Genomic DNA, 20,091 nt, shown 5'->3' on the forward strand with positions numbered 1-20,091 from the left:
GTCTGGTGTCATCTTGTGTTCTGTATGGTGATGTTATTTCTGTTCTCTTCAAATGTTGTCACATATTTTTCAATATTTTTATTTCTTCCGTGACAATTACTGGATTTCTTTGAACTTGTGTTAAATATCTCTCATTTATCAATCTCTTGATATCTTTCTACATACCATTTCTGCTTTGCTTATCTTATCGACTTTTTCTATATGTAGTTGCATCTTTTTCTATTTTAAGGTTTCACAAATTTATATAAGCGGAACTGTCAGTATTTACCAACTGCTACTCCCATCTCTTCTGCACGATCATTTATTTTAATTATTTTAGACGGAATTTTACTGAAGGTCTGTTTTTGTCGTTGTATCTTGTACATTTTCATATATGATTATCAGAACGATTATATAGCGCACTTTAGGTGGAACAGTAGATATTCCCTAAGTACCGATCTGACGGTTCTTTCGTCCTCAAAACTAGATCTCTTTCTAGTATAAATATATTTACCTTTTAGTACTGTATAATTTATTTGTTGTTTTTAAAGTTGAATATTTTTACATAGCAAAAAAGAGATATTTATTTATGGGCAAGATTATGTTTAAGATTTAAATAGTATTTGATAAAACTGACAAAAAATCGATGTAGGTAATTGTTTTTATTTGAATAGTTTCTTTATTATTTGAGTTTGTTCAGTCGGTTTATTAAATAATGTTAATTTAGGTTTTATTCTAGACACATTCCGGCAATGTTACGTTTTAGCACTTAGATGTATGTGTAACACACTTTTGTAAAGACATTTTTTGTTTGTATTATTAGGGCTACTTTAAAAAGTTTTTGTACAGCAGCTGGTGGGCAATTAGACATTCTATGATTGTATGTAACTAAAAATTTTTATTACATTGGACAATTAAGTCAATCATTTGTTTAATAAAAAATAATAATCAACATTAAATTAATTAATAATGAATGCCTTAGTTTTAACTGAAAAGTGAAATATATCTCCATTAGAATATCATGAATTTTTTATGTAATTTCTAGTGGCTTTTCTTCGTTGTTTTCTACTCATACCTTTCTTATATATCTGTTTCCACATCTACCCCCTATTATATTTGCATATTTGAAATTTCTAGGGCGTCGTAATTTTTCCAACGCCATCTTTCCAATATGGCCGCTATAGCGTTACCGGTCAATTATTAATAGTCAATTGTAAACTATCATTTATTTAGTAACATTTGTAATTTGAAGTAAGAAAAGGTCTTATTCAGTTTGTTCATTTCAAATCCATTCAATCAAATTTCATAGTCTTGAACTCACGTATTGGTGGCCAATTATCTAAGACATATTTTACACCTCATTTTCTGAAATTTTACGTAGTCCGTTTGGTACTCTTTTTCTGGTCTATTCCAGTCTAGTTTGTTTGGAGACCCGCTCTGGCTAACTTATTCCTGGGTCTTCCCTAGAATTTGGGTGTTTACGGTGATCAATTATCCATAATCCCATATCTACAGTCACACGACTTTTTTTATTTATTTACAGATCACCGGTACATCGTACTGGAATATTCCCAAGTTTCTTCTTCAATCACTTGTTAATAAGCTGATTCTAGTTGTACAGAAATACAGTTACCATTTTTGTTCTTCAAAATATATCCAAATTGATCTCCAGCTCTGTTACTATATATTTTTAGGTTTCATTTTGTACGTAAATGACAATAGGAAAAAGTTTATCATTATACATCATCAGACATATGAAAATTCGTCATTTAAGCTTTAAAAATCAAATTTTATTGTACAAAATCTAAGACATAAGGTAGGAAATTATTAAATAAATTGTATATAAAAATGTATATTAAGACATTATGTATTGTTGTACAATGACCTAATAAATATTTAGTGATTTGTATCTAAAAATTTAATATCGATAGGCCTATCCGGGATCCTGTTCATCCTGTACACCATACCCATTTTCCTCTTGTCGTCCACTTCCAATCTGAAGTTTTTTAAAATCTAAAATAGAATTTATTCAATGAGCATTTAGTGATAAGAGAATTTACGATACAGCAAGACAAGTTCCTTAATAATTATTTATTTCATACTGTCACGTATATTAAAATTTATGTACTACTAAATTTCAATGCGGTAAAATAATTTTCTCAACCAAAACGCCATAATAGTTTAGAATATTGTTAATGAACTTTTTAATTCGAGAGTAATCCACAAGTTTACTTTAAAATAAGTTTATTTTGACCTTTCGATTTCCACCTCGGAAATCGTTCCCAATATACAAATTAAACAAGATTTCATGTCATCGAATGAACTATCTTCCAAAGTCGTCCCAGGAACGCAACTTAAAAAATTGACAATATCATTTTAAAGTTATCTACTATAAAATATATAATATGTCTGAATTGTCAATATGAACCTAATTTTCCCAAGAAAAAATCATGGAAATGGCTAATAAATACAACGGCCCCGAGTACGGGCGCTCCTTCAATGGAGCAGGGGTGCTAAGAATCTCCCGATCAACTAGAAACATGAACACATTTTCTAAAGAAAGAAAAATAGGTACATGGAATATAAGAAGCATGTACGAACCAGGAAAAATTCACAACACCATTAAAGAAATGAAGCGTCTAAATATAAGTATCCTTGGAATAAGTGAAATGAGATGGCCAGGGTCTGGAAAAGTAACTGTAGATGATTACATTGTATACTATTCAGGAGAAGACAGCTCAAAACACAAAAATGGTGTAGCAATAATTGTGTCGAAGGAAACAGATAAAGCTGTAAAAAACGTCGTCCTATTCTCAGGCAGGATACTGACGATACAAATACAATCAACAACAATCAATGTGAACATATTACAAGTATATGCACCCACACAAGACTATGAACAAGAAGAAATTGAAAAATTCTATCATGATTTAGAACAAGTATTAGCACCTACAAAGAAACACGATCTCAATATTATCATGGGAGATTTTAATGCAAAGATTGGTGAAGGTGAACAGGAAGATATCATAGGAAAATATGGTCTGGGAATACGAAATGAAAGAGGAGATATGTTGGCATCTTTTTGCGTAGAAAAGCAATTAGTAATAACAAACACAATTTTCAAACTTCCAAAACGTCGTCTTTACACCTGAAAATCACCAGCAGATACACCTGAACGAGTTGTTCGTAACCAAATAGACTTCATATGTATAAATAAGAGATACAGAAATTCAGTATTAGCAGTAAAAACATATCCAGGCGCAGATATACCAACAGATCACAATATTTTAGTCGGAAAAATAAGACAGATTAAAAAGAGTTGCAAGGACGAATAAGCAAACAGTTACTATTGATAGGGAAAGGATGTTAAATGATACTGTAAAACAAAAAATAACTAGTATATTAGAACAAAAAATGAAGTTAACATCAAGCAAAGAGGAAAGTACTGAGGAAAACTGGACGAGAATTAAAGACTGTTCAAGAAACAAAATTGAGTGCGCTAAAAGCAAGAAAAAAACAAGTGTGGATGACAGAAGAAATACTGAGACTTATGGATCAAAGAAGAGAAGTCAGAAATAAAGATAAAAACGAATACAAGAGGATCCACGCGATAATCAGGCAGAAGATAAGACACGCGAAAACACAATTTCATAGTAAAGAATGTAATGAAATTGAACAATATGAAAAGAAACACGATACATTTCATCTGCACAAGAAATTAAAAGGGGTCGCTGGAAACAAGTATCCCAAAGTTTAGAAGGCAGAAACGGACACAGAATATTAGACATCAATGAACAGTTAAAAGAATGGGAAAACTACATTTCTGAATTATTTGAAGATGAGAGAGTAGAACACTATACACCGATTGCTATATCAGGTCCATCTATAACAGAAAGTGAGGTTACACGTTCAATACAAACGGCAAAAAATGGAAAAGCACTTGGCCCCGATGAAGTAAGTGCTGAAATACTAAAGTTTTTGGGAGAAAATGGAATTGAAGCTCTGTGTAATCTCTAACAGAATTTATGACACTGGGATATTACCAACTGATTGGTTAAAGTCGACATTTGTCACAATACCTAAGAAACATCGTCCAAACACATGCGGTGTTTATCGGACAATAAGTCTGATGAGTCACGTTTTGAAGATGTTCCTGCGAGTAATACACAGCAGAATTTACACGCTGTTAGAGGACAGAATTAGCAATACTCAATTTGGGTTTAGGAGTGGCTTGGGTACAAGAGAAGCCTTGTTTAGTATACAGGTGCTAGTACAGAGATGCAGAGATATAAATCAAAATGAGTACATTTGTGCAATCGATTTTGAAAAGGCTTTTGACAAAATCCGACATAACAAAATGCTAGAAATATTAGAAACAGCAGGATTGGACGATAAAGATCTACGAATAATTACAAATCTATACTGGCATCAAGTGGCAAGAATAAAGGTTGAACAAGAACTGTCGGATGAAATAAATATAAAAAGAGGAGTGAGACAAGGCTGTATATTGTCGCCTTTACTTTTTAACTTATATTCGGAGGAAATATTTAAGGAAGCTTTAATGGAGACAACCGAAGGTATAATTATTGTGAATGGAGTAACCGTCAACAATATTAGATATGCCGACGATACCTTAGTGCTTGCTAATTGCGGAGAAGACCTTCAAAATCTAATGAACAAAATAAAACAGACTTGTGATCAGTATGGATTAAAACTCAACGTTAAGAAAACTAAATATATGATAGTTAGCAAACAAAATTATATACAGGATGACGGTATAAAAGTCGGAGATGCCACACTGGACAGAGTAGAGAAACTCATGTATCTCGGCAGTAATATCAATGAGAGCTGGGATCCAACCGCAGAAATTAAAAGCCGAATAGAACAAGCCCGAGCTGCCTTTGTAAAAATGAGAAACGTACTTTGCAGTCACGATCTTAGCATTGACCTTAGAGTTCGAATGACATCTTGCTACATCTTTCCTGTCCTGCTGTATGGAGTGGAAGCGTGGACTTTAACTGAGGCTATCCTTAGACGCTTGACAGCCTTTTGAGATGTGGGTATACAGACGACTACTGAAAATAAGCTGGGTCGACAGAATTAGAAATCAGGAGGTCCTTAGACGGCTGAACCAAACAACACAACTGGTCAATATAATAAAGAAACGCAAGCTGGAATACTTCGGTCACATTATGAGACACATAACATGTAGAAGAAGAACATCATGGCTGAAAAATCTAAGGCAGTGGCATGGAAAATCAACTACATCGTTATTTAGAGCTGCTGTCAATAAAGTCACGATAGCGAATATGGTAGCCAACATGATATCCAACGAACGATAACGGTCATGGAACTAGAAGAAGAAGAAGTCAATATGAACGTATCAGATAAAATTAAATTAGAAGAATTTTATTACCAAGTAATAAAAACAAAATAATTTGTATTTTGAGAATGATTTCCGAAATGAAAATCGAAACGTCGAATAAACTTATTCGCAGTAAAAATAGTAAACGAATATTGCCTACGCAGAATATCCTTATCCTTAAAGAACTTAAGTTGATCTTTTTTTATTTGATCATAGTGCTCCGCGAACACTAGCGCGAATCAACAAAAAAATAAAAACGATGTAAAAATGTCATCATATAACTCACCGGTTGTATTATACTTCGCTTTGCCTTGATTTTAGATTCTTTCGCAATTGAAATTTGAAATAATTTCAAATTTTATCAAATATCACGTAATCAGTGATCAGTTCACTGTCTATGTTGAAGGAATAAGGCAAAGGAAGAAAACTTTTTCTTATCGAATAGTTAGAGGTAGAACTATTATCAATAGAACGTATTAGAATTCCTAAATACCAGCCAACCCTTGCATTTAATACATCCGAATCTTTACCTGTCACGGGGTGCAGGTAGGCCAGTGATCAGTTTACAAATCTCTCCAGCTCTCTTTTAAAAGCCTGGTTTTATTGAAATGATGAGTGTACGATCTACGAGTACTTTTATGTTAATTGGTGATGAGTTTCCGTGTACCCATACTTAATGGCATCGTTATTATGTATAACATCCAAACTATTCCAAACATCTTATGATTAATATAATTAACATTACTATTATAGTGCTTTGATTCGCTTAGTTTTAATACGAGCCCAGACGCATATGAATTGGACCAAAAGCAATATTCAACACAATTTTACTTTTCTGAATTAGAATTTGTTGAACTATTATAAATTAAAAGGATTCGATTGAGGTTATTTGATACTATGTGGTTTTGGTAATTAATTAACAATATATAATACTTTTATTAAGTATAATAATTATAAAATAAAGAACAAAGAATGTCTGATTCACACTTATGATTTAAAACGACATCAATTCTCTTTGTCGTAGTTTACAACGCCTAATAATGTTTGGCAATAATCTAGTTGAAAGTTATCCCAAATTTCCTGAACTTCACACTTCAATTCAGCAATTCTGAATTCATTCAGGAATTGTGCGAACTGATGTAGTTCGAAGTACACTTGTCATTTGATGTCAAAGAGTCCCGATAGGGGATAGATCAGAACTGATTGAAGGCCCATTTTAAAACTGATTGACGGCAGACTGCGCCGTCCTGTTGAAATATAAATATGTCACTTAGCAGTTGAAATTCATTAAGGGAGGGCAATAAATCTTCTTGTAAAATACTTTTGTACGTCCTAGCATTGAGTGCCACCAATTAAAATGAGATGTTCATCTCCGTGATAGGACATACAACCCCAGACCAACAGATATCGGGAACTTAACGTTTCTCTTGAGGTAATCTCTGTGGTTTTGAGATTTTCCAATGACATTCGAATATGTCTACTTTGTATCATCAACACAGACCTCAAACTTAAATTCATCACAGCAAATAACTGAATCCCATTGACGTTGATGCTCTTTTGCCCATAAAAATCGGTTTCTTTTTGGTAGTCTACTCACTTTGGGTGCGAGTACTTTTTCGAGATTTTTTTTCTTCACATTTTAAATTTTGTTATATTTTTAGATACTTCCTTGTGCATTCTTCTTCTTCTTTTTCGTTAGTTATTGTATTACCAGGTTCTTGATCTTTCTCATTTTCTTGAAATGGTTCTCAATAGTCTTCTGAAAATATAATAAATAATTCTTCTAACTCGGGTTGCGGTATTTGCAATATTATTTCGGTATGCTTTATTTTTCATTACTTTTTTAATATTAAATTAATGTAAATCAACGGATATACTTGCATACTATTATCTAAGGCTACAATAAAAGAGCCTTCTACAACCGTGGAACCAATATTAAAATGAATAATCGACAGCAAACATGCTAAATCAAAAAATATTACACACTGTGTTTCTTCTACGACTAGCTTCCAATCAAAATTGTTATTAAAATAATCATCACTGCGATGTGAGTTAATTCAGCTGTCCCATATTTAAAAAAAAATATACAGTAGGCGGCACTGTGGACTAACGCGAAACTTCATACAATGTTTTAGGTATTTTTTAAAATTTAAATAATATTTTTAAAATGGAATACAGTAATTTTATTATTATTTTTTCATAAATCGTCGCGTAAATGGACTCTTCCAACTGTTGATTGTGACTGCAAACCACGAACCGCTATTTCGTGGCGCTGTGTCGCTACGTCCTTTTTAACGCTTGCCTCAGCATTTTACTGTACAGAAAAAGTAATACAATGCCAGCATAGATGCTTCACTTCAAAATCGCACATCAGGCGCTATCATAAATTGATAATTGTTAAAACATTGTAAATATAGTTACCCGACTGTACATACCTCTTTCAACAAAGTTACCATCTCCATTTCAGCTACTCGTTTTCCTGGACACATCCTTGGACCATAACCAAAAGGCAACGATACGAACTTGTGAAATTTTTTATTTGAGTTTCTTAACCACCTATCTGGTATGTATTGATCGTGATTTTCGAAATATTCTGGGCTGTTCGACATCACCGAACTAAATGCAGCTACCAGCGTCTAAAAACATATCATGTTGAAAATAATATTAATGAGTCAACCAATACGTGACTCCAACTCAATCTTACAGTGTTTAATACTAATACATGAACATATTAGACAGTTCAAACAAGTTTCAAACATGCCGTAGAAAATATGAACGAGAGAATTTTAATGAACAGAGAAAAACTCAACAACATGAGATTTGCGGAGGATCGAGTTGACTTATGTTGACTTGGTTGAAAGGTCGAGTTCTTATGAGCGACGTGAAATCGACTGCCTCATTCTCCTGCATACTCTCACAGACAGCGGCGATGTTTTCAGTCCTCCCGTTAGGACGATTAAAGCGACCTTAAAATGGACAAAGCGCGCAAAACGTGCCCGGAAAAGAACACCCATTTTGATAAAACAATTGCACGTGTTGTTGTACGCTATATCCATCCATGGTGATTTGAAAAAATAGATTAAATCAATGACAGCCAATTAGCCAGATATTTTTAACAATATGGCCGCTACCAATTGTCAAGGTTGGAAAGTTCCTATTGGAAGACCCTGTATATACAGGCAAATACACTCAGATGCAAAAAAACGCAACGGAGAAAATTTTGGTCAAATTCAAAGTATTTCAGTTTTTTTTTATTTTTAGCCCTCTTTTGATGATATTTTTATCACACTGTAAAAATTTATAAATTTTAATTTAGTATAGTGAGTTTTTTAGTAAAATTTTTTATTTGACTTATGATACGGGGTTAATCGAAAAGTGGTATTTTATCCTAACTTTGAAACATCCTGTGGAATAATTCCGTTAGCGGATTTTCGTAAAACCTTATTTTTCGGTTGCAACCATGTCTTCTAAGTATTATGCTTTTTGTTTCATGTGAAAATATGGATTGGTTCATTTTTAGGAGCGAAATGTCCTTGCCACCCACAATTTACGACTTTTCCTATTACCATTATCTTTTGTATTAATTTGTAATACGACGATGGGGGCTTTGGTGACTGATATCGAAGAAATGTCATATCGGCATCCCAGAAGCACTGTATTTAAATAATGATTAAAAGCAACGACATGATCTTGGTTTTAATGAACAATAACAACAATAACAAAACAAAAAAACAACTTAAATGTAACTTAACCTAAGTACGCAAATAACAAAGAAAAACTACTAAAATTAACTTAATACTTTGTATTGCCTCCCCTAGCCTATATAACTGCCTATACACATCGGCTAATGCTGTCTATGAGGTTGCGAATATCATCTTGCTGGATGTTTTGCCATTCCTCTTCTAGAGCCAAGCGAAGTTCGTTAATTGAGGCTGCTGCGACTTAGCGACCTCTAATATTTCTACCAAGTATGTCCCAAACGTGCTCTATTGGGTTCAGATCTGGCGAACACGCTGGCCAGTTAATTTTATTAATACCAACTTCCTCTAAATATAGCGTGACACACATTGCAGTGTGGGGTAGCGCATTATCTTGCACTAATAGAAAATCATCGCCGATATATTGAGAAAAGGGTACTACGTGATTCGCTAAAATTTTCTTAATATACCAGTGTGCAGTCAACGAACCCTCAATAAATACCAATTCAGTGTGCGCCTCTCGGGATATTCCTGCCCATACCATCACCGAACCCTCTCCATGGCTAACGCGGGGACTGAAAGCGCACTCCGCAAATCTCTCTCTCCAGTTCGATGCCATACTCGTTCTCTCCCATCTGATGAGTGAAGACAGTATCTCGACTCATCCGTAAAAAGAACATTACTCCATTGTCCTAAATTTCAATGTAAATGTTCCCTGGAAAATTGTAGTCTAGCCACTCTGTGCCGTGGAAGTAATTTGGGTTCAGTTGCGATCTGCAACTTTGCAAACCAAATTCTTGTAATCTTCGACGAACTGTAAATACATTTACGTTATTGCCTCGAACCTCTTGAAGTTGATTTCTTGTTTCCACCGCTGTTAAATGACGATCCCGCAAAGCGTTGACTCGTATAAAACGATCATCTAAAGCGGTAGTTTTGCGCTTCTTGTCACTTCCCGCTTTACGCTTGTTTGTTCCAGTTTGTATAAAACGTTCCACTACCCTTGGGATGGTAGAGCGATGAGTGTGTAGTTCTCTAGCGACATATTCATAATTTCGCCCATCTTTAACCAGAGCAACGACTTTCGCACAATCTTCGACACTAATAACCATGATCAATCATAGGTAAACAAAATGTAAGTGTCAATCTGACATAATGATAACAGTCACCAAAGCCACCTCGTCGTATTACAAAATAACTTTAAGATAATCATAATTTAAAAAGTCCTAAATTGTGGGTGGCAAATTCATTTGACTCTAAAAAATGAACCAAGGCATATTTTGACATAAAACAAAAAACACAATGCTTAGGAGACATGGTTGCAACCGAAAAATAAGGTTTCACGAAAATTCGCAAACGGGATTATTCCACAGGATGTTTCAAAGTTAGGATAATAAAACAACGTTTTAATTAACCCCGTACAATAAGTCAAATATAAATTTTTATTACAAAACTGACTATATCAAATCTCTGGATATCAATATAAATTGAGGATGTGAACATTCTGTATTCTGTAGAGATAAAACAGCTGTTAGCAAAGGCCAGATTAGAAGTTATTTAGATGAACTCGATTTTTAAAAGTCACGAGAAGATAACATATTTCCTGATCTATATAAGTAGTTCCAGTGAACAAAGTTTCTCAGAAATTTGTTTAATATGATAAGTCCAAAGCCTGTTTCAAACAGCTGTAAACAAAATCAAAATTGCCAGAAGGAGTGCGAATATACGGAACTTATAAGCACCACAAAAAGAAGACGAGTTCGGCGGAGAAGTAATAATTAAAAACGTCGTTATTGTCATAATAAAAAATAGTAAACTCAAGATTAAAATAATATTAAGGGTATTAATTATTTAAAAATAAAACTAATGTTGTGCCGTTATCGGCATACAACACCGTTCGGGCTGGAGCAGTACAAAAATAAAAATTTGCGTAGAGCGTAGTTATAAAAAACTTTATCATAATCATCTTACGTTATACTGTCACCAAAGCACACACTTTACGTGTCGTCGTCGTTTTAAAAAGAGGAGAATATTAAAACAATATAATAAAAACAAACATTAACAAACACATACGTTTTTTGGTATAAGATAACCTCCAATAATAGCGTCTTGTGCCAAAAATCTACTATTTGCACCTGCAGTAGGGGAGAGTCTCAAAGTTTCCTTTAAACAGGCCCTTAAATATGTATCATCATCAAGTATGGATTGTCGAGCTTTGTCTTGGATATTTTCATTTTGTGCGAAATAGAACATAGTCAGAGCTAAGGTTGTAGCTGTTGTGTCAATTCCCCCTAAAATGATAAGAAAGAAACAATATTTTAAAACTTCTCCTTTTTTTGTTAAGTAGTAAGCTACATAATTAAAAAATAAAGGTTAGTATGTGTTAATAAGTAATACAAAGGAAATGGGCGAAGTTGTAAAATAAACACAACAAAGTAGAGAATGGAAACTGAAAACCAATGATTTACCGGTTACACTTTTAGCAAATTTTGTTATACCATTCTATAAACTAGAATTTAATACGATCTTCAAAAAACCAAATATTATACCTATTTCCGAAATATTCAGATTCACATCAAATAAGTAACGAGTTGCTGAACTTCATATTGAGTGAATATACTAATAAAACCATAATTTACACAGATGGCTCTAAACTGAACGGTGGGAAGGTAGGGTCTGCAGTGTACATTCCTTCCAATAACAAATCATTTAAAATAAAACTTCCTCTACATTGATCTATTTACACTGCAGAAGCGGTACACTATTAAGAAAGCTCTGGATTTGCTAGAGCACGAAAATTTGCAAGATGCTGTGATCATCTCAGACTCTAAGTTAGTTCTTAGTGGACTTAATCCTGAGTTTACTATAAGACATGTGAGCTGATAGGTGACATTAAACAAAAAATTAGAAACAAAGATGTAACATTTATTTGGGCAAAAAGTCACACCGGGATAAAAGATAATGAAATAGTAGACGAGCTCGCTAAGGATTCTATTCATTCTGGTATACAAGAACAAATATACACACTATTAGATCTATTCAATTTTTATAATAAAAAAATAAATTTTAACTGGCAAGACAGATGGAAAATATTGGCGAATATATCAAATAATCATTATTACAAGATTCATCCTACGTTACCGTCCTTCAGAACTACCACACATATGCCAATATAACATATTCAAACGATCAGCAGCAACTTTTTGAAGATTAAAAACTAGTCATGGTGTTGTTCCTGCTCACCTGGCTAGATTAAACATAGAATTAGGAAAGTGTTCATGCAATAATATTTCCCAGTGTGATGTTAATCACATCCTCTTTGGATGTATTAAAAACAAAGCATTCTCATCTACATGTTATGAAAACCTGATTAAAAGTAATGTGCAACTTCCAATAAACATAATCCACCTACTGTCAATGAATCAGAAATCAATATACGAACTCGTATGCAATCACTTACATGCATCCGGATATATAATATAAATTTGTTACAATCAAGTTTTAATTCATAAACATAACATAAATCCTTCAAAAATCTGTGGCAAATGGACTAGTTTTCATGCCAAACACACTATCATCATCATCAAAGTAGAGAATGGCTACAAGAAAGCACAGATAATTTATTAATAGATACCATGAGAGTTAGTTTGCACTAAAAAGAAACAATTTAAGTTAGTTGATACAACAACGATTCATAATTACATACCTAAAAACACTTCTATTGCTAACATGTTACGATCGTCTTGCGTAAATTTTTTATTATCGAATAATGTGTACATGTATGGATGAGTTTCCTTTAAAGATTCGGGATGAGTGTCATATATCTTTTTAAGAGATTTCAAAATTTGTTCCAAAGTCCTACAAGAAGTACAAACAGAAAACGAATATTATGTAAACCAACCAAATAATTGTGAGAATTGAGTAAAAATGAAGGAAAATATATAGTGTAAATAGGACACGACAAATTAGTGTGTTCAAAAGTATCGTAACTTTCAAATAACTCGATTCCTCATACGTTTAAAAAAATCTTAAAAAAGAACATAATCAAGTTTGAAATGACGATAACAAATATCCAATGATTATAAGTATTACCTACTTTATGCACTGCTATTAAACTTTCTAGCATAGAAAGAAAGTTTAATTGCTAAAGCATAGAAGAAAAGGGCCGTAGCCGAAAATTTGTTTTTGAAAAGTGGTAGAAGTATCATGGGTCCAAACAAAGTAATGATAGCTATCATCATCATCATCTTTGGCTCAACAATCCTCTGTGGATCCTGGCCTGCTCTAAGATTTGTCGCCATTCTGTTCGGTTTCTGGCAATGTGTTGCCATCTTCTGATCTCTAGTATCCCTAAGTCGGTCTCAACTCCATCTAACCACCTAATCTACTTCTTCTTCCTATAGGTATTCCTGTCGTTAGCTTTTTAGCAATCATGTCAGCATTCGTATTATGTATCCGGCCCATCTAAGTCGCTGTGTTTTAATGAACGTTGCGACATCTGGTTCATTAAAGAGTTGGTATAACTCGAAATTAAATCTTTTGCGCCACTGACCTTGATCGTGTATAGCACCAAATATGTTGCGGAGTATCTTATGCTCGAATATTCCCAGAAGTCTTTCATCCTTCTGCGTTAGAGTCCATGTTTCCGCCCCGTATATGAGGACCGGCCTCAGCAGTGTTTTGTACATAATACTTGTTAGTTTTTCGTTGGATATTTCTTAAGTGGAATTGTTTTTGGGATTCATACTAGGCACTATTTGTAAGGTTTATTCGTCTTTTAATTGCTTCGCTTGTTTTATTGGTAGTAGTCACTAGATCCTTAGCAACCAACAATGATAGGTATACTGAAAGGAAAAAGCAATTAGGCTGAGTGGAAGTACAAAATGGACATTCTGTTAAGAAACATTCCAAAATCGAGTTGATACTTTGTAGATAAACAACGACCACACTTTTAGCTGATTTAATTAGCAACAGTTAACATGATACCGATTAACGGAAATATTGACAAAACCAATGATACAGTAAGTGCAAGTTATGAAGATTCTTCACAGATCCTCATTTTCTGGTTCTCTTTGTTCCATAATCAATTATAAAACTATAATTGTAACTTTGTTAGCTAATCAGAGGATTACATAAATGATAGTATTAACCTTTGTGTATATTTATTGAACAAAAAATTATATATGATATTTGATGATATTTATGATGATATTTATCGTCGGTGATGTGAAAATACGTCTTATCTACACTTTTGGACGAAAATGAGTTATTTGGTGTACTCTCTCTAAAATTTCATTGCGCATGTCCCAGCAATATCTCCTAAGTCTAAAAAAGTATTAACAGTGAATATTCCGTCTAAAACAATACCTCATATCTCATTGCATGTTGTAGCATTTCGATTTCCCATCGTATATGTTAAAACACCGAAAAATATTCTCAATATTTTTGCGTCATAGATTGGTATTTCGCGTTTGCTCTTCATGATCAAATAGACAGGAATATTTCCGTTTATACCGGGTTGGGCGAATGATATCACTGTACGATGGATCGCAAAAGTGGTCAGTTCATTGTTTAGTCCGGATATTTTTTTTCTTTTTTAAATTCGTTATTGTTGTTCGTTATTCATTTTTGTCATGGAAATATAGTGTAAAGTGGTAGTAGCAGTTAAGTAAAACAGTGAGAGGTGATTTATATTTGGGAAGAGACAGCTTTTGGCGTGTAGTATTCAAAAGCCGGCAATTTTTTTTAAGTTGAGAAGTGAATTTGGGCTCAAGATGCTATTTGGTAGTTTTTGTTGGGTTAATCACCGATTGGTTGTGCTGTGCCCTATGTGGGAGATTTGCAAGACGGCGTTTCCAACCATTTGAGAGGTCCACATGGTTTTAAGAAGGAATTGAGTGGCCGAGTTTTGAAGATTGTAGTGTTGTCATCCAGGATAATCCGAAGCCCGAATCAGTGTCCAACTTCCCAAGAATTGTCCATTTGTGTTCCATGGTTACCCTAGACTATTTCCAGTTTGTGTGGGACACAGTTGTGTGTTGTTTGCAGTGTTTTTGATTCAATTCCAATCCCAAAAACTTTCTTAAAGAAATACACCAGCCAGTGATACCAGGTCCTTTTTATTAAAATTATTCAAAGTAAAAATAAACAATTTTTCATTAATAAAAAATTTGCTTTCATGACAAATTAAAAAATTAAAAATAAATAAAATTATAAGTTTTATGGATTAGCAAATTGTCATATTAGTCTTCTTTTCTACTGTTCTTCTTCTTATTTCTAGGTTTGGTACTTTATCTCTGATGGTAAAATACCTAATATTGATCTTTCCATAGTATGTTGTGTAACTCTTATTTTATCTATTGTTCTTTTTGTCAGAGTCAGTGTTTCTGCACCATATGTAAGAACAAACAAACTGGGATAATAGACTTGAAAATGTTATTCAATCTACCAAACACAACCCATGTAAAACCTATCCTTCTTTGTATTTCAGTTGTCTGATTATCTCGGCCTAAGAGAATCTCATGCCCTAGATATTTGTAAGCTATTACTTGGTCGATGTTATGGCTCTCAATCAGAATTTTACAGCTGACTACAAAGTTGGTCATAAATTTTGTGTTTGAGATGTTAATTTTAAGACCAATTCTGACAGGGTGAAGCGAAATGACATCTTAAATTTATTACAAGCTGAACAAATAGACCATCAGATAATATGGAAAATTAATGAAATTAACAAGAACAAGACCAGAGTTATAATGCTAACAGGGGAAACAGAATGCATAGAACTAAAAGGATTAATCCGCCAAGGAGACTCGCTCATCCCATTGGTATTCAATATGGTGATGAATCAAATAATTCACGAAGTAAGAAAACGACAAGGATACCACATGGGAGCGCATAAAATCACAATACTATGCCATGCCGATGATGTGAAGTACTAATTGCTGATAACGAAAATGACCTACAAAGGCAGCTCCACACCTTCAATATCACAGCAAACAAACTTAATATGAGAATGTCAGTAGAAAAAACTAAATGTATAGTGATCAGTAAAGAGCCGCATAGATGCAAACTAGAAATAGATGGCAAAATTGTAGAACCAAGTAATGATATTCAATTACCTAGGAGTAGAGCACTAGTGACAGGAATATAAGAACAGATGGCACAAGGCAAGTATCAAAAGGGGCAAGAGTAAGTGATTGCCTCTAAGAAACCATATGGAGAAACAAATATCTGAGCACGGAAAGCAAAATGAAAGTATACAAGACAACAGTAAGACCAATCCTAACATATGTAGCGGAGACAAGGACTGATACAAGAAAGATGAAACAACAAATCAACAATAGCAAAATGAAAGTATTAAGATCAATAGCGGGCATATAATTAAGAGACAGACAAACCAACAGAAGTATATGCGAACAATGCAAAATTCAAAATATTAACAGGTGGATAAAAACAAGAAAAAAAACTGGAACGAATATGTAAACCAAATGGGACCAGATAGATTAGTGAACATCTGTAAAAACAACAAGCCATATAGCAGAAGATCCATTGGAAGGCCGCCAAAAAGGTGGAAAGATAATGTACAGTCAACAACAACTGTAACAGAATAAGAGACAGACAAACAGGAGTAATCCTAGTCGCATGAAGAAGAAGAAGTATGTATCTTTATACATGGCAATGACAAGCTCTTGCAACTGAATTCACAGAATGTAGAGGATGTAATAGAATGTAATATCTACCACATGAATAATTTCTTCATGAAAAGTATGCAGCTAATGCTGTATACCAATGTTATCTAATTGCTGGAGTGAATTGAATTAGTGTAGTGAGTGGAAACTTTAATATCCTTCCTACAGTTTCGACTTTTCCTTTTTTGGGACTATTACAGATCTATATGTTCACAGTAAATATTAGGACATAGTTTAGAACTTAATCAAAGTATGGCAGTGCAATTGCTAAATATTAGTTAATAATGAATCATTTTGATTATTTGATGAAAGAATTATTAAAATTGAGCCATACTGATCATTAGTGTGTTTATACATCAAGTACAGGTTGAATCTTATACAACTTTACCTATAGATAAATTCATGGGAAGTTTTCAACTGCTTGTATCCAGAAGTTTCAAACACTTTCCATATTGGAGGACCAATAAGTGTCTTGTAAAGTCCATCTAAAAACTCCTTGCTAGCATGGATTATAGCTTCAGCTTGTTTATTCTGCCCAGATATACAATGAAATCTGTATCCAGGGCAAACAACTGAAATGGCTGAAAAGTAAACATCTTATGTTTACAACTAAACATCTCTTAGGTAGTTACAAAGAATATACTCATATGCATCTATATTCTTTGGTAGTAATATAAAATAAAAAAAAAATAATCTTCACATACCTTCAATAGCAAATTTCAACAGGTGCTCAAGGATATTATATACAACTTTATCTTGATCCATCTCTTTTCTAATATAAGTAACAAACTTTTCAGCAATATCTTGTTGTTCTCTTTTAAAAGAATCAATCAAGTTAGTCTTCAGTAAAGGATTAACACCACCTCTAAATTTATACCAGTCTTCACCATTACCAGGAACAACTCCTACACTGTTAAAACGTTTTGTGCGATAATGATGTAGTGCTAGAAAAGGAGGTCTACCAGGTCTAATACCTTCATTTCTGAACATAGTTTCAGCATCATCAGCATTTGTAGTGATCACAAGATTTGTACCACCTAAATTTAAACGAAAAATTGGACCTAATTGTTTTTTAATATCTTCAACAGCCTCAGTCAATCTTTCTGACTTATACTTGCCTTAAATAAAAAGGTTTACTACATAATATATAGAATATCAAAGTATACATGGAGTCATGTTTCAAATTAATTAATAATACAATGATATAAATATTACCTCCGGGAAGAAATAAGTAAGTATGCTGAAGTATTGGTAAAGTTGTTAAGGTAGGTATTTCCTTAAAAGATTTAATGGACTTCATATTTTATCAATGTAAACTACAACTATTTAAGTTTACTAACGTACGTTTGTCAGCAAAATGACCAATGTTTGTGTTTTATGTTTGTAATTTGAATTTCTAAAACCAAATCAAAGTATTTATTTATCATAAATTTTAAATTCAAAATCAAATGTGTTGAATATCTTTTCTATCTCTGTCTCTCATACGATAGACATAGCAAAGAATATAGACGCTTATAGAAGAATTTTTCACTGTTATTTTTGAGCATAGCAAAAGATGTGACATAGATAAAGAAAAGTGGGACGAGTGGAACGCACGTGTTGCACGTGGTACCACTAAGGAGCGGTTTGCTTCTAAAATATGAAAGAGTGGGGCAATAAATGCAACTTTAGATATTTTTATATGTAGATGCCGCGTGCTCGTAGAATAGGATTAAATTTTTGCGTTTTATAAAATTGTTTAAAGAAAATAATATTATTTTAACTTTTAATAAATTAATCTTTTTAGAAAAATTATTATAATTCAAATTTTTAATTGAAATATGTACAAATCTTAAGTATAAATCAGTTTAAGACTATATTGTAATAATTTCACCAATATTCATTCATTGTGAAAATTATGTTTTAGATACTATTAGTTGTTATTTTAAAACAAGATTAAATAGTACCCATACAGCGTAAAAACTTTCACATATAGGTACTATTCATTAAAATGTACTGTTAAAGTTTATTTTGTTATTTCAAAAATAAATCAGGAATGCTTTTTGTTGTTATTGAAAAATTATGGATGAAATGGAAGTTTTGGCGAAATGGAAAATTTCATAATTTAGTAAAAAGTTTCATTGAATACTTTTTTTTTTAAATTGAAATTTTTTAAAATTGTTTCGTTAATTTCTGGGCAGAAAAACAGTATAATAAAAAGTTATGTGACGGTTTTTCGTTGTGTTGGAACAAACCAATTTTTAATTCAAAGTTATACAATTAAAAAAATAAATACTTTGAATATTGTAAATATACATTTTTAAGTTTTAAAATTAAAAATTTAACAATTTAATATATTGAAAATAAAGATTTTATTGTGAAAAAACAAAAAAAAAGACAGTTTGCAAATCAATGGCATCGAAATTTGTTTAGGCGTAGATGCAAAGTTACCCGTTCGTACTCCTTTCCCACTTCCCCCTAACTACATATTTCATTATGAAATTTTCAAGATAGTTTTAAGCCGACGGCCACGGCACCACGCTGTGAGTTTATGCAGCCACCCTCTTAAACCGTAACCAAATCGCCCATTTGAACTGGTCTTCTATAAGCGTCTATTCTTCTTTGGACATAGACCGATAGACAATAGATACTGACAACTGACAAGTCATATCTAATGTTTTGGTTTGATCTGTGAAGTTGGTCACAGTTTGAAATACTCATTGGTGGGAACATAAACTTTATTGTGGGGTTAGTTCCAGAATATAGTTAAGAAAATACCCCAGAATAAGGTTCAAGAGTAGAGAAGGAATTGTATCGGTCGGTCAACAATTTTTTTAGGTTTCTTGGATCAATATGAACTGAAAACGTTTTTTGTAATTTTTCTCTAAAGTTGATAATTTTCGAGTTATAAACAATTTAAAAATATAAAGAAGAAAAATGACGATTTTAAGGCTCAAAACACAAGTAAAAAAACGGGTGTGGCAGTCCAGTGGGACTGCCGGTAGAAGTTATACTTCTGTACACGCGTTCGCCGTTATAAATTTATATAGGAGTCAATCTGCACAATCATTACATATGTAATGCTATAGGTAAGAGAGAGCAGAAAGGGAAAAAGAATTAGTTATATAGGTATATGGTGCATCGTTTGCTGTATATAAACATTTGACCTGTAATAGGAGTATAGTAAATGAAGGATTGTATCAATATTTTAATGAAAATATATATTTTTATTTTTATATATGTATAAAAGAAGTTGAATGCAAAAAAATTTTACACATACTCTGCAGTAAAATTCATTGTGTATTTTGTTATTAATATAAAAATTACAATACAATAAATACACTGCAACATAATTCAATATAATAATACAATATATATTAAA

The 20,091-nt window shown here is 32.9% G+C and overlaps 1 protein-coding gene across 2 annotated transcripts; it reads right to left on the reverse strand.

The window, feature by feature from the left end:
- Positions 1-1,815: 1,815 nt before the first annotated feature.
- Positions 1,816-18,976, reverse strand: LOC140439545 (probable cytochrome P450 49a1). Of its 2 annotated transcripts, none has more exons than XM_072529521.1 (7): positions 17,946-18,976; positions 17,435-17,866; positions 17,119-17,311; positions 12,749-12,900; positions 11,116-11,333; positions 7,780-7,980; positions 1,816-1,992 (listed from the first exon to the last, which is right to left on the reverse strand). In XM_072529521.1, the coding sequence occupies exons 2-7, from the start codon at positions 17,718-17,720 to the stop codon at positions 1,876-1,878; spliced, it is 1,167 nt and encodes a 388-aa protein (XP_072385622.1). In that variant the 5' UTR covers positions 17,721-17,866; positions 17,946-18,976; the 3' UTR covers positions 1,816-1,875. The 2 variants fall into 2 exon arrangements, with proteins under 2 accessions (XP_072385622.1, XP_072385621.1); XM_072529520.1 differs by having other exon boundaries at positions 17,435-17,848; positions 17,946-18,975.
- Between the last annotated feature and the right edge of the window lie 1,115 nt (positions 18,977-20,091).

Source organism: Diabrotica undecimpunctata, chromosome 4, assembly GCF_040954645.1.
Source record: "Diabrotica undecimpunctata isolate CICGRU chromosome 4, icDiaUnde3, whole genome shotgun sequence".
Taxonomy (NCBI): Eukaryota; Metazoa; Arthropoda; class Insecta; order Coleoptera; family Chrysomelidae; genus Diabrotica; species Diabrotica undecimpunctata.